This window comes from Astatotilapia calliptera, chromosome 11, assembly GCF_900246225.1.
Source record: "Astatotilapia calliptera chromosome 11, fAstCal1.2, whole genome shotgun sequence".
Classification (NCBI taxonomy): Eukaryota; Metazoa; Chordata; class Actinopteri; order Cichliformes; family Cichlidae; genus Astatotilapia; species Astatotilapia calliptera.
This window is the reverse complement of record NC_039312.1, coordinates 16,181,636-16,197,556: the sequence shown is the minus strand read 5'-3', so window position 1 is coordinate 16,197,556 and position 15,921 is coordinate 16,181,636. Positions and strand designations below refer to the sequence as shown.

Sequence of the window (15,921 nt, the reverse complement as noted above, 5' to 3'; positions counted from 1 at the left end):
CAGCTGGCCAGGCTTTGCTGTTACACACCTTTCATGTGGCGCTCAGTTTCCTGCATGAGAGGCTGACACTCGGCCACTGTATGGGTGCCGTTTCCAATGACGCAGTCAATCAACGTGGAGTTGCTGATGTTGACGATCAGTATTGTTGACGGCGGACTCTGAAGGGCCATTGCTGTGTGACGGGGAAAGCAGGAGAAAAGGGAAGAGAAAATGAGAAGTTGTTGATCCATAGTGATGTCACAGTTTTAAGTTCCTGAATGTGCGGCGAACGTCAAAAAAAAAACTTCCATCACGCAGTACGCCTCCAGGCTCGTGAAAAATAAGTAATGGAAAACATAAAGATGGGGAAAAGGGGAAGCAAAAGATTTTACCAAAAAAGATTTAAGGAAGCCAACGTTTTATTGAACATATAAAGTTAAAATGTTACCTTGAATGTTTTTATTCTCCTTGGGCTGATGAGTTTTAGCTGTAAAGGCAATAAGAGAGGGAAGGTTACTTTTTTACTAATGACACATTATCTTTCCAGCTTACACAGACAAACTGAAAGTTCATCGTGATTATAACGACAAAACACAAATAAACAGATGTATTCATGCAATTATAGTTATGTAAAGAATAAATGTAAAATCTACCTCCAATAAAGTCATTTTTGTTCGGTTTTGTTTTTGTTTTTTACCTGAGCAACATGTGACTTTTTCACACATCACAGGGTCAAAAGGCAGGCAGAGCAGCTGACAGGCCCTTATGCAGCTCTTCTGCACCGCTCTTTGCACCAATTGGATCACGGTGGCCACGGTGGAGGTTTTAGATGGCATCACCTGGAGGGAGGGGGCACAAAAAATACATTAAAAAAATATGAGTATGGATGACATGACGTCTTTTAAAATGAAAACGTGTTTTTCTGCAGAGGCAACTGAGTCGGCGGTTTTTTCGTCTGCAAACCACATCCCACCCGGACAGGCCACCTGTGTATTATATCTAGGTCACGTGACGTCTTCCCTACAACAAGTCGATGAGAATTTTCTTTCTTCACGAACAAAACACGGAAACCGTGCTACATCCCAAAGAAGTTTTAAACTTAAGCAAAACTACTTTAAAAGTATTTCCCCCACATTACAAATAGTGAAATGAAATACATGGTATTCTACAATAGGACATGATAACTTAGAAGAGAGGCATACTCAGATTTCAGACATGATATCCCGCCCGTTATTGAAGCAGAAAGCTCTAAATAATCTCACCTGATTTAACAAGCTTCCTTCTTTCGTCTTTGCAAAGCTGTTGTTAATAAAAGGAGACAGTGGCAGAGGGTCCATCTTTCGTCAGTTTGTGATACTGTCCTTGTGAGACGCGCTCGTACTCACGCCGACTGATAAACCGTAGTTTGGGAAAAGCCCCTGCGCATGCGCACTTTAACTCGGGGTTTCCATGCAGTTAACTTCAGGTTCAGAGGGGTTTCTCTGTAATGTTTGTATTGCTGTGGACATTATTCTGTTACACTTTTGTGTTTTATGTGATTGTGATGAGACAGTAACATTAGAGATGCTGTTAAACACTAAGTTAAAGATTTCCTTCTTTATTTTCACGCAGATGCGACCTTCACTAAACCTCGGACTTTTTATTTTCCCCTTGAAATCCAAAACATGTCCTAATGATTTATTAACAAAAAAGACACGATCAAATCTAAATTACTTATATTTTGCACTGTAGCATCGAGGCCGATAGCATGAAATGATGCAACTTCGTGCAAGTAGGTTTTGGTTTGTGGTTAGCCTGCTGAGGCTGCTAGCAGGGTAGCCTAACAGAGAAATCTTTTCAATGTGTGAGTGAAATCTTTTTAAATGCGCCCAATAAAGTCAGATATCAACCATTTGTTCTTCTACATTATGGTATTACATGAAATAAGTATAGTTATAGATGTATATAAAGCAGATAAAGACTGTTAACAAGATAAACAATACCCGGTCATTCTCATGAGGTAATGGGGCATCCCCGCACACGCATACTGTTTCAGTGGCGAGGCAAACTGTGGGCATCTACCGTAAGCTAATATGGCACACAGCAACAAAGACCCAGAAATTAGTGTAAAATCACGAATCAACTTTTAAAATGTTTTCTTGTAATGTATTAAAGCTTATTCTAGCCCCCATGTCCGATTATTATATAAGTAGCATTTACCTGTCGAAGCTGGGCGGGTTAGAGCAGATGTTTCACAAGGCATATGTCTGATTTCTAACCCCTTGAGAGTATAAAGCTACTATAAAAAGGAAATCTAATCATCATTGCCTTAAATATAAATCGATGCCTGCTACCCGTCATGTAACCTAACAATGACCACAAACCCCTTGTTTAGCTTTTGTCAGTTAAACATGGCTCGTCATAAACTTGACCACAAAACTCTAAAATTGGTTATTGCATTACAAGTAAGATGATATCTTTCTTACATCTTTCTCCATTTCTGCACACCTGTATACATCCAGGACACAGACGGGCAAGGAAGATTACTGCAGGGGGCTGCAGTCCATCAGGAGGTTGCAATCTATCGGGACCAGAGATGGGCAGTAATGCGTTACAAGTAACGTGTTACTGTAATCTGATTACTTTTTAGAGCAATAGAGCAACAGGACCGCTTAGTCTTTGACTTTATTTATTTTCTGCTGTGTTTTACTTGCATCTATTTGAAAGAGTGAGTGTAAACACAAAAAATATTTTATTTTATGTGCTGGAATGTGTAGAAAATAGGTTTAAATGTTAAACTAATTTATTCAAGTCAGAGAATGTTGCATATAATTAAATTTTTGCTTGATGCATAAAGTTAAAAGATTAAAACTGATAAAACAAGTTAAAAAAAGAGACTTTTCCATTTGATTACATTTTGTATGATGGATTATGTAGAAAAAGTAGAATTGGGCTGAAAGCTCTATCGCTTTATCACCTATTCAGGTTGTAAATCGTGTTTTTAAAAAGTAACTAAGTAAGTAAGTAATTAATTACTTTTGAAAATAAGTAATCAGTAAAGTAACGGGATTACTTTTTTGGGGACGTAATCAGTAATTAGTTACTGATTACTTTTTCAAGTAACTTGACCAACACTGATCGGGACCAGTACCTCAGGGCACTGAGCAGTTGGAGTAACAATCTTAACAAACTAACAGGCCTAATAATAATGTCATAAAGACAAGAAAATGCAAACAAAAATGCGTTTATAACCAAAAATGATATTGTTACTTATTAAGCAAATAACAAGCTGAAATAACAGTCCTTATTCACACATAATAATCGAAGAATATAATATTTCCTATAGCCTCCTTTGGCCTTGACAGCAGCTCGCATTCTTGCTGCCATTATTTTATGTACTTTTCACAAGTTTCTTTGCTTCCTTCTTTTGGATGAAACTTTTTTTGCGATCCATCTTTAAGACCACTAAATTCCATATCTGTTCAATAGGATTTAAGTCCAGACTTTGACGTGCCCAATCCATCAGTTCCAGTACTCCAGATTCCGTTGAAGTATGCTTGGTGTCATTGTCTCGTTGGTGTACGACCCAATCAATTCCCTTATAGAAGGGTTTCCATGTTTCCAGAAACTTTCCAGAAATTTTCTGAACGGTAAATTTAAAAATAACATGGATAACAACAATAATTATATGTTATCATTAAACATATTGTTCTGATTAAAGAGCATCTGCATACAGGTGGATTTTGTATGTATTGAGCACCATAATCTGTTTTTCATTTTTGTACCACTGTTTGCACCACAACGCCAAGGCAACAGAGGCCATTCTGATTTGTTTTATGAGGCTGTGGTTGCTAGGTGAACCAGAACCCTAGAGGAAGTTGTTGCACTGTGAACTAAGTGTTTTTCTGTCTGGGGGGCTAGAAGAGGTAAGGATTTGTAGATATGCTGAATATTTATTCTAAGAGTAATCATTAAAACTGCATTTGTTTTCCTTTGTCTTCCTTTTTTAGCTAGAATTTGTTTCGTAAAGTCACAAGCTATGGCTCAGCTAGCTCGTGCACAAGTAGCTCCGAAAAATGTCCCAAAATGCAAATAGCCCCTTTACTCAAGTAATGCCCACATTTAAGATTGTAAATTCTGATAGCCTGAGCTTGAATTGATGACATTAACTTGGCATAGTTATTTCTACTACAGACAACAACCGTGCCATCAAAAATTTATGCTGCAGGAATATCGTTTATGTCAAGCCTTCTTTTTGTTCCTGCGGGATCATTTCCGACAGTACTTGAAAGCAGCATGAGTTTATTGAAGCAGCCAGCAGGCGCAGTCGAGAGTCCAGATAAGTGGAGAGCAAAGAGCGCTGCTTCCTGGATGGGGACGAGAGGCAGGAGAACCGAAACTCAGACACAAGCAGAGAGCAGGACAGGAGAGAGCAGGAGGGTTAAACATGATTTAGATTTTCTTTAATCCCGCAACGCACTTGGAGGAGGCGGTATCGAGACGGTCGCAGTGGCATTAGGCGTTGACAGCAGGTTATTACAGCACCAGACTGTGTTATAACACATGTGTCTGTACCACAGTAACAAGAGCACTGCGGCTGTGGATCTGGACTCAGACTGCTTCTACGCCCAGTGGTCCACAGGGAAGGTAGGTTCCGCACCATTTGTACCTGTACTGTCCACCCTCAAAGCTGTTCATTAAGGTGGTATCATAGAAAAAAGCGTATGAAAAAAGCGCTCTGTGACCTGTGCTGGTCTACAACCTTGACACAGCTGCAGATGTCTCAGATTTCACGTGTGTGTTTGTGGTTGATCGCAGTGCAGAAAGACCAGATATCAGCAGTCTGGGAATATGCATGCACAAAGGCAGCCTTTAAATCATATCTGTACCGAGCACACTTGTGATTAACTGGTGTGCATTACCATCAAGGCTTACATTTTCCCACACTGTCATTTCCTTCTGCTGTGTTTCAACTTTATGTGCCATTTTATTCTATGCACCACCCCCCCCACACACACACACACAAACACAAACAAAAACCCCAAAAAGACACACACACACATGGTGTGATTGGAAACGTACAAATGATGCCATATAAATTCTACTACCCCAGTGCACACTCTCTGCTGTCTCCTTCCACAGAACAGTGACAGTCTGTGTGAAAGCAGCAGCAGCTTTTTACCAGGCAGATCTGGTTTTTCCGTTTCTGCCTCCCAGGTCAACAATGATGCTTTGATCCCCACCACCTCACCCCACTTCACCCTGCCCTCAATGTCTGGAATGCCATTTAGACCTTGATCCGTGAAGGGTTTTAATCGCTGAATGGCCAGCTTCCACACGGAAAAAGAAAGCAATTGCACACAAAAGCATTCTAATTAAGGAAGTGCTGCAACAGTGGAGATTCGAGGTTGAATGTGAGCTTTTGGATTACAATCAGAAAGGTTTTTTTGTGTGTTTTTTTGAAGGACAGTTCTGAAAGTAAAGGCTTTGGATTAAAGATTCCGGTTGTTAGGACTTTGCATTGATACTTATTTAAATTTAGGTGCAAAGTAATCATTTGTTCCACCTTACACTCGCTGTGTGTGCAGCACTGAAAACATCACAATTACTTTTTATCCATGATCTGAAAGGCAGATGACAATCACAAATGTGATTTATCAAATTTTCTAAGATATGAAGCCTTCCGCCTGATATGTTGACTGAAAGTTACCCAGGTAATCTTAAATTCTAAACTTTGAAGTTGCTTCGGGATGAAGGCTTCACTTTGTTAATAATGCTGGAGTTTCCATGAAGCAAGGCTAGCAGGCACGAAAGCTGTAATTTCCCATGCGAAACCACAGGGGTGGTTATGCTCAGGCAGGACAGGACAGGCTGACGGCATTGTGGGACGATGACTGCAGCCGGCTCAGCACGTCTGCCTGAAAGTAGTGCAGGAGAGCAGACTATGACTGTGCAAAAATAGCAACGTGCACAGAGCTCAGCATGCCCAGCTATCGTGTGTGTTACCAGGGAATGATCATTAACACACTACAAAGGAGGACACCAGTGGCGGAGTTTGCTATATTGATTGAACGGCTCCAAAGTTTCCAGCCAACATTGATAGGCTGCTGAAGCAGAGAACATCATGTACAAGATCATGTGTGATTTCAGCAGCTGCTCAGGCTGCACAGTGTGTTTTTTAACGCCACAGTTTCCTGTGTGAGCCTGTTCTCTGTCCAACCACTGTTGTCCATGCGATTAATCTCAAATCCCAGATTATGGGGTTATTATTTCTCATGCTTTTTGGAACAGGGCTGAACCAAAAGGGATTTTTTGGAGGGTGACTTGAGTTTCCTTTAAGTTCAGACTAGAGTTTTACTCACCTTTGTCTTGCTGTCCTAAAATGAGTCGTCCATAATTATTTTTATTTTTTTCATAAGCAAAGAAGGTTTGCATTGTGGCTTTGTAGATGGTAATATGTTGGTATTGGATGGTTAGCCAGTTCACTAATTTGGTCCAGACTGAAATCACTGGGAATCTCACATGTCATTTAGACTAATAATAATGATGTGATAATACACACACTGAAAGGAATTTCAGAGAATAAAATACATATTTCCTAGTTTTGTTTTGTTTTGTATTGGGTTTTTTTTTTTTGTCTTTCTCTCTTTGTTAGCTCAGAGAAAGCTCTCTCCCATTTGTGGCAGTGGGCGCTACAGAGGGTGTCACCATAAACGCAAAAACAAGGTCACCATGCTGCTCCTACAAAGCCCGATTCAGAGGTTCAGCTTCAACTAAATACTGAAGCAAAGACGACGTGAAGCATCACCATTCTCCATCCATCCCATCCATTCGCTTCCGCTTATCCTTTTTCAGGGTCGCGGGGGGCGCTGGAGCCTATCCCAGCTGTCATAGGGCGAGAGGCAGGCTACACCCTGGACAGGTCGCCAGTCTGTCGCAGGGCTAACACACAAGGACAGACAACCATTCACACTCATTCGCACATTCACACCTAGTGACAATTTGGATTATCCAATCAACCTATCCCCACAAGCGTGTGGGGCATCACCATTCTGTCTCGGCTAATTGCTTTTAATACTTTTTAAACTTAACTACAGTTCAGAGTGTTCAAAACCACCTTTCCCCTGATGTAATTTAGTCTCTTGAGGCATTATGTTCACAAAATCCCAACCTATAATTACACAAGACTTTGCCGTGTTTCTGTAAAGTGGACGTGACAGTCAGTAGCCAGTTCTTCCTGTCAGGATAAATGAAGCGCTGCTCAATAACTGCGGGCTTAGTAAACACACGCCTTGGACTCTGGACTTGAAAATGGCAAGAATATATGGAGACACAACAAAGGATAATGAGGCTGTTTTCATATTACTGTAGCAATAACACATACTGTAACTCAAATTTGCTTCGTACATCACGCAGCTTTAAGCTGTGAGTAATCGTCACTCCTTTAACAAAACAATCACAGGGCATTGCTGCAGGCATAGCTGAAATCATCAGAGTTGCTACATCAGTTATCAGAATGGGATGGCGGTTTTTAGAAAGAGGGTGCAGTGTTGTCTGACAGGGAAGGGAAAGCAAAGAGTTACACCCATACTGAATAGACAAATAGATTAGTGCTGTTTCTGCTTTTTAGGAACATGGAGGCCATGGCCGCTCTCCGTTCCCAGCAGAAAGGCTAAGAGAGGCTTGATTCGTCCTCGTGACTTCTTTTCCTGCCGGCCGGCCTCGCCTCGTCATGGCCAGCGGGAGTCCCACCGTGAGCCGGGAAGCCCGGGAGTCAGCTCCGGAGACGCCCGAGGCTGCCGCCAACCTGCAGGTGTTCTGCAAACTGTGCCTCAGCGAGCAGCCATCGACAGCCACCACAGGACTGCAGAGCTGCAAGTGCATCTACTGCACAGCGGTAGGTACAGATGATGCATTCAGGTTTTTTCAGGAGCTGCTTCTCATCGTGTCCAGGTCTTCATTTGAGTCAGTGACTCAGAGTGCATGTGTCAAGCTATATAAATATATTTATTTCATTTCTCATGCGTTTAATCATTTCCTGCAGGTGCTGAAAATTTCAGGACAGTGATCCAAAACCAGCTTTTTACAATTTGGGCAATTTAGGCAAATGTCCGGCGTTTAAATTACTTGGAATGAGATTTTTTTTTTCTTTTTTTTTTTATTATTACAACACCACTTCCTCCTTTATGACCGTATACAGTAATAGATCCTTTTATAGGCAAATCTATCACACTTCCATTCCAGTAAAATGATGCTGATTTCAACACAGGGCTGTCTGTCTTTCACATTTACCGTCTTTGAATTGTCCATGGAATTTTTTTTTCTCATGTGCTTTATCGCTTCGCTCTTTGTTTTTAAACTCACAAACTTATCCTGAGTTTCAGTTTCACTCCTTCATGTGAGATGATGAGAAGCGCTATCTTTAGATAACAGAGCTGTAATATTTATAACAGGAGTGCAAAGGTCCGCTGCTGCACTGTTCTGGTCTCAAGCGTGCCTGCCTGCATATCAAAACGGAGCCAGATAGTGGCAGGTGTTAATCTCTTTCCAAGCTCGCTGCATTTGTCAGAGCGGCACGCACAAGGTCGCACAGATAAACCTCACGTACATGCGCAGGGTACGACACAGCGAGGGAAATTGATACTGAAACACGTACTTATCTTTAGTATAAAAATGTGAACCATCTCCTTCTGTCTGCTTAAAGAGCACACCGTGTTCCTGGTGTTGTTCCAGCTCTGTTTGTGTGATCAGTGCTTCATGCTGTGTTAGGGCTGTATTCACACAGGAAGCACAGGTTTGTGCTCATGCAAAAGTTTTTCTTCTTTAAAGAATTTTTTTACTTTAATTTTTGAAAACAGCACTGCTTTTATGAACAGTGCTTCCACAGTTTCTCCTGCCTTACTCAATGTCATGGCTTGGGCAACACATGACTTTTGACTCTGTGAGCACTCGTGAGGAAGCTCTCTATCTGTGACATTTCAGCTGCCCGGTTTAACCCAACATCTTCCTTTCATTTCGTCCTGAGTAACATTGTGGCTCTCTGAGCTCCTGCACTTGTTTCAGATAAAATGCTGCTGGCGAGCATATGACAGTTCTCCCTGTCTGATTAAACGTCCAGTCTAATGCCCTATTGTCCTTCTTCCCTCTCCAGTGTTTGCAGCAGTATGTTCAGCTAGCCATAATGGAGGGTGGGGGGGCACCAATCACCTGCCCCGACATGGCGTGCCGAAAGACTGGAGTGCTGCTGGACTCAGAGGTACGGCCTGTGCAACAATGCACATAGCAGAAAAAATGATGAGAGGAGATAAAATGCAAACATGATCAGTGATTTGCGTTTTTGTTGTTGCACATTCCTCGAATGTCCCAGGTTGGTGGTTCAACCGGTTTGGTTTCAGACATAAAGGCCATTGCCGTACTTCTCAAGAAATAGGAAGCTGGACTTTCACGCTTGTCTTTTTACAGTGTGTAAATTGTGTAAATACTGCACATCCACCCTTAATCACAGTTCTGAAGAAACTAGTTTTGGTTTCAGGAGTGAATCGCTATAAATGAAATGACGTCAGATGGAAACATTAAAACAATACATAGTAAACGTTTCAGTGGGGAGGCTGAAAATGCTGACTCAAAACCACATGAAAAGTGCCCCTTCCTTAATCTTCTGCTAATCAGAATACAACTTTATTAAGACTCTTGTGCTAGGAAGTCCATCCTTTAGTAGTGTTTTTCTGGAAAATACTGCAAAGTGTGTCATTTTTAACAGCTTATGAGTTTTAGAAAATAATGCTGCAAATTGCAGATGACTTGAAGTGTCAGATTGTCAACTATGATGGTAAACAACCTCGTTTTTATCTAGAGCACCATGAAAGATTTTGGTTTTGAACATGTTATCACAAGCTTCAGGAAGTCTAGTATCCAAAGTGCTGTTTTTTCCACATCTCTGAAATCTGCATCATAAAATCTGAGTCAGTAAAATAATTGAAGTACCTCTGTGTGATTGCAGATAGCTGCTTTGGCAGCAGCAGGTCAGGTGGAGCTGTATCTGCGTCTCAAGTTTGAGAGAGGTAAGCACTGTTGTGTTTACATGCTATTGTCTGATGACAGGCAGGTCACACAAACAGTCCCAGCCAGTATTTATCTTAACATGCCTGGCATATTGTGAGGCTTTTTTTGTGTTCTGTTTAATTCTGGTACAGTTTTAGCCTAGAGGTTACTTAAATTCTAGCTATCAAACAATAAAGGGGTTACTACTATAAGACACCCATGTTAATAATCTGTTAATCTGAAGAAAAGAGATTCTCAGTGGAGATAAATTGTGTACTACTGGTTAGGTAAATGTTTGTGAAGGCAAACAGCACCTCTGTGGGAAACACTGTTGACATTTATAAGCTGCAAACAAAGGGGTAGTTTGCTGTGCAGCTATATTGACATTTTCTATTTGCACAGCAATAATACACTGCAAATCCAATAACAGTTATTGTTTACTCCGTCCATAAATCATAAAACTCGTGTTATTGTAAGAACAAAAAAGTGCAAAGTGCAGTCGGTCTTACTACAGTTGTCCCTTTTGTTATGATTCATAGTGAAAGCATGTGCTGGGAGTGTAAAGGGTTTGAGTCAGCTCACAGTGATTGCTTTTGTTTTGTCTGCGACACGTCACGCTCATTTTCTTCAGAAAGGGAAAATCTTGACTATGTGCCTCATCCGTTCTTTTCCTCTCCACAGGAGTGAAGCTTGACCCCAGTAAAGCCTGGTGCCCGGTGCTTGAATGTCAGGCTGTGTGTAATGTGGAGCAGAGCACCGAAGGCCACCCCGCCGCTGTGCCCTGCCCGACCTGTCACACCGTCTTCTGCTCCGGCTGCAGAGGGCCCTGGCAGGATGGCCACACTTGCCCCGAGCGGCAGGCCATGATGACGCCTTCTCATCAAAGCAGGTCAGTAAAGCCAGCCTCTTGGTCCGCTGCCCACTGCCTGCAGCCACAGAGCTGCACTTTGGAAATGATACTGGGCTAAAAGCTGGAGGAGGGTATTAGGTCAGGACACTGAGATAGACTTGCTGTAACCAAACTGGTGAGCAATGCATGATTGCACAAATCAGTTGCCATGCATGTGATGAAATGACAGAGGCAGATGAATTTTTCTCTGACATTACGTGGATTACATTTATTTTCAATTGTGGTGTTTTACACCATGAGGAAAATCCCAGACTTTCCTTTGACATAAAAGACCTAACTTTCACCGGTGTAGGATGTTCACAGCACACTGAATGAATCACATAAGTGATGGGTAGCTCCTCATCTCTCTGTAGAAACCCTTTGCTCTATAAAAACATTATTTCAGGATTAATAACTTAGTGTGCCTCAGAAGCGTCCCAGTTGAGCAGGGACATTACTGCGCTGCGCTGAGCTGTGACTCTGCCAGACTGACTGATGTCACTGGGGAGTCACTGAGTTATATCGGAATTCCATTGTCTCTGTGCCAAACAGAGGAGGAGGAGGATGGGCACCGATCCAATTACCTCACTGTACAGCAGTGAAGTGATGATCCCTGCGCTGGGGATGAGAAAGATGAGTTAAAATCCACTTTTGAGTCAAACGTGGCAGCATAATATCTGGGGGGTTTTCAGCCTGCAGAGGCTTTCAGTAGTTTTTACATTTGCATTTTATCTTATATCTTATAGTTTTATTTCCCAAAACAATGCTCAATTTCCTCTTTTAAAACAAGGAACTGGTCTCTGTCTCCTGCTGACTTTGTGTTTTTGAGCAGATTTGTTGTTTGTGTTTTTTGCAGTATTATTTTCTGACATCACATGAGCTGCGATAGCTTCTGCTATCTCGTATTAATCAAAAACAGGGTTTTTTGAGGGCTGCATGACATCTAGAATGAGAGAGATGTTACCTTTAGCGCGTTTAAAGAAACGGCCTTGAGAAATATGTATTTGTAAACTCTTAACCATAACTTCAAGACTCTGCTTCCCACTTTACATTGAATAACAACCCTTCACCTTTGCCTCTAAATAAAGATTGCACGCACTGCCTGGAGGCCCTCGCGGCATTAACGGCATTCCTCGTGTGTGCCTTTGTTCCAATTCACAGGACACGCTCAGACAGTGACTCTGACATGCCCATCAAGCAGTGTCCTATGTGTGGTATCTACATCGAGAGAAACCAAGGCTGTGCACAGATGCTGTGTAAAAGCTGCAAACACACCTTCTGCTGGTACTGTCTGCAGAATCTGGATGTAAGTCTCCCCTGCTAACTAAACAATAGCTGTGATGCATTTTTCTTTTTTTCCAAATTCAAATGGAATATTTCCTTTGCTGCATAGTCACCTGTTCACGTCTTTGCATGCATGTGTATGTTGTGTTTAAATGCAGGGTGATATCTTTTTGAGACATTATGATAAGGGGCCATGCAGAAACAAGCTGGGACACTCCAGGGCCTCGGTTATGTGGAACAGAACGCAGGTGAGCCCAGTTGTAAGGCAGCAGTGCGTGGCATTTTGTGATGTTGTTATTGTCTGAATGGATTAGACCACAGAACCACCTGGTTGTTGTATACAGGGACTGGATTTGAGTCAAATCATACCAGCACATAACCTGGATTTTGGACTTCAACCCAGCTCTCAATCACCATGAGACATGGGACATAATTACTGTCTTTCAGTTTATCAGCTGCTTGGTTTATTACTATATATCACTTTAAGAATATTAAAGCCTCACATAGTTTGCTGTTTACGACTTCTTGTTTTCCCACAGTTCATTGAAGAAATCCTTTAAACTCAGCAAATCCCTAAGCTAATCTCAAATTCCTGGCCCATAACGACACCAACTATGCAACAAAAAGATTACAACTGCCCACCAGACCTACTTTCCTTCTGCTTTCTCCTCCTCTAATGCCATTATCACATGATAAGTTTGCTTGGGATCTCCAGATTGCGTCTCGGTGTGTACAGGTCGCTAAGTATGTGAAGAGCTGAAGTACAGCAGCGAAGTTGTTTCGTGCAAAACAACTCATTATAGAGCTGGTTACACCCTTGCCTAACAGGTCCTCTAAGTATGTTCACCTTAAATTATTTTTCCACCGCTGCATTTAAGTACTTGAGTCTGTTAGATTTAACCTGCGATGTTTTTTGCCGACCCTTAGTGTAACTACATATCCAAAACAATGTTGACATCGGTATATGACATGTATCTGTGGTTATTTAACATGTCACATCCACTACCACAGCTATTACTGTCTGCCCTGCTACGGCAGCATACAGTCATCCAAAGAATTATTGAGGTAAGCTGCTGAGGTTGACTGATAAAGATTGAGTCACAGTTTGGCATTCCTGTTCATCTCAAATGTGCTGTATCTGATTAAGTGGAGGCCATGCCTTTTCACTCCAAAACATGTCTCCACGGACCTCAGCTTGTGCATGGGAGTGTTGTCAAAGGGAAACAGAAAACCAGGAAGTCCACGAAGATATGTAAATATATATGTGTGCCTTATTTGTTTACACATACAGGGATTATTCATATAATGGTATGTGTATCAAGTTTACTGAATGAATGATTTAACAATTTAACATGAATAAAGTCTATCAGGTTTTAACAGTTACAGTAATTTAAAACTACAGACTGTATATAAAAGAGGAACTTTGTTAAAACAACATCATTCGTTTCTTTTAGGCTTCACACTTTGAAACTTCAGCGTTGCATTTTAGCCGCCACCAGGTTGGTTTTATGGGGTCAAAAGTGAACTTAATGTGAATTAACGAGTGTTACGTTATCGGCAAAGTTAGCAAGCTTAGTTAGCAAAATACACTCATAAGCCACACAGCAAGCCCTAGTATTCGAAAAGCGACTGAGTTCTTTAGTCGCTTTTCTTGACAGTTGAAGTCCTGGTTCTGTCTTGCTGGTAAATGTAAGTTCACTTTCATTAATTTCATTTTTTTTAAGTCTCCATAGTTCCCAAAAGTTCAGTTGTGTTTACCAGCTGCCTGTTAATGTTTTCTGAATGTTTATTGCTGGGTAGGTGATGTAAAGAAGGTTTGCACCAGAACTGAATCTAAACAGAAAATGAAGACAGTAAAGTTACAAACTATAAAACCAAAACAGGGAACTGAACAACTTCTGTAGGGAGAGTCAGATGATGAATCTCTGATGCCATTATGACCAAGTCCTTTGACACAGTCATTTGACCCAGTGCTAATAAGAAGAGTAATTACAGTATTTATTGCTGTGTCTCTGCTCAGGTGGTGGGGATCCTGGTGGGAGTCAGTATCATTGTGCTGGTGACGTCACCTCTCCTCCTGCTGGCCTCGCCCTGCATCCTGTGCTGTGTTTGCAAGCCCTGCAAAGGGGACAAGAAGAAGAAGAAGAACAAGAGCAAGAAGGACCTCAGCCAGTCAGACACCTCCACATCATAGCAGCTCCCTGCTTTCATCTGCCCGCACAGGATCACTCTGCTAACCTCATGAATGCCAAGGAAAGTTTAAGCGCTGCATGATGGGAATAAAAAACACTCATGAACTAATGGATTACCTTTTTTTTCTTTTTTTTTTGGAAGCCCTCTAAGTGAGCGGGTTTTCCGGACTTTTACATTATGCCTCAGTGAGAGGGCTGCTCAAAAATCACTCTTGAATCACGAGAGTGCGTACTTTATATGGTGGGTGTGTAAATGTGAGGAGAATGAATGTAAGTCACTTGTCTAGCCAGTTTTCAGAGGCACAACAAGATAATTAGGAGACAGCAATAGGTGTGAATCTCCCTCGACAGGGCTCTCTTTTTCTCACCAACACACCTACACAAACACATACATGCAGTTTAAAGTGCAAAGCCACCCTCATGTGCCAAATGTCATGAAGCCAAACCAGAAGTGTTGGGCGCTCAAGTGCCTCGCTCTACAGTGCCTGGTGCTTGGTTCGATTTGCTTTGCCTTTCATTCTGTCTTATGCAAATAATTTTAGCGTTATGGAAATGGACAACCATCAGGATCCTGCATGGTTATAAACGCCGCAGTGATGCAAAACATTCTAAGGTGTTAGGAGAAGGCATCTGGAACCATACGAAACACGATAAGGCTTCAATGGTGCACAGAGAGAACTCTTCTTCTGCAGATGCTTGTTGTTTCCACCTGGTGTATGTTCCAGACCAAAGGCTCTAAAGAGGACAGTGTGTACTTTTCTAAAGTGTGTTAATATGTATTCATGGGGAATGTGTGTATGGTGTCATTTCTACATTTGTTTTGATGTTTCGGCATCAAATATTTTATAAAAGCGCCATTGTAAATGGAAAATAAACACGATGAACTGAACATGCATTGGACAGTGACTTTGACGTTTATCATTTCTAGCCCAAACAACCCAAGGTTTCCTAGCAGAACACTGCACTGTAAGATGGTTTAAGTTATTCGCTTGTCAGTTTAATGGTATAAGTGTGTACCATAAGAACTTTGACCCATTATCTGGTCTTTTTACATCGTTGATATCTTGTAAATAGCATTATGTGGCTCTGCTCTTCAGCTGCTAAACATGCTGTGCATCTAGAGATGCTCTTCTGCTTCCTTTGGCTGCAACAACAAACGCAGATGCCTGATCAACCAGTCACATGGCAGCAACTTAATCCATGTAGTCATGTAGCCATTATCAAGACAACTTGCTGAATTCGAACTGAGCAACTGCTGGGATTTTCCTGAGAAACCGTTTTCAGGGTTTAGCCAAACTACTATTCTCTTAACAGTAACACAAATAACTACTTCTTACACCCAAGGTATGCTGAAGAGAGCATCTCTGAATAGACAACACATTGAACCTCGATAGGCTACAGCGGCTCACTAAAACTGGACAATAGAAGATTGAAAAAAACATTGCCTGGTCTCACGAGTCTCAATTTCTCCTGAGACATTCAGATGGTGGGGTCAGAATTCATATCACAAAGCGGACTTTTGATTGAACATAAGTAAGAATATCTGTGATTTCAACT

The 15,921-nt window shown here is 41.6% G+C and overlaps 1 protein-coding gene across 1 annotated transcript; it reads left to right on the top strand.

The window, feature by feature from the left end:
• Nucleotides 1-3,788: 3,788 nt before the first annotated feature.
• On the top strand, nucleotides 3,789-15,264 carry rnf144b (ring finger protein 144B). Its single transcript, XM_026185346.1, has 9 exons — nucleotides 3,789-3,884; nucleotides 4,539-4,605; nucleotides 7,589-7,855; nucleotides 9,110-9,214; nucleotides 9,959-10,019; nucleotides 10,681-10,888; nucleotides 12,050-12,194; nucleotides 12,331-12,420; nucleotides 14,193-15,264. The coding sequence occupies exons 3-9, from the start codon at nucleotides 7,691-7,693 to the stop codon at nucleotides 14,364-14,366; spliced, it is 948 nt and encodes a 315-aa protein (XP_026041131.1). The 5' UTR covers nucleotides 3,789-3,884; nucleotides 4,539-4,605; nucleotides 7,589-7,690; the 3' UTR covers nucleotides 14,367-15,264.
• Nucleotides 15,265-15,921: the final 657 nt, after the last annotated feature.

Excerpts from the sequence above, each read along its gene's own strand:
- rnf144b (XM_026185346.1), top strand. The coding sequence starts at position 7,691 with ATGGCCAGCGGGAGTCCCACCGTGAGCCGGGAAGCCCGGGAGTCAGCT. Across the intron at positions 10,889-12,049 it reads ACGCCTTCTCATCAAAGCAG|GACACGCTCAGACAGTGACT; the intron begins GTCAGTAAAGCC and ends TCCAATTCACAG. Across the intron at positions 12,195-12,330 it reads ACTGTCTGCAGAATCTGGAT|GGTGATATCTTTTTGAGACA; the intron begins GTAAGTCTCCCC and ends GTTTAAATGCAG.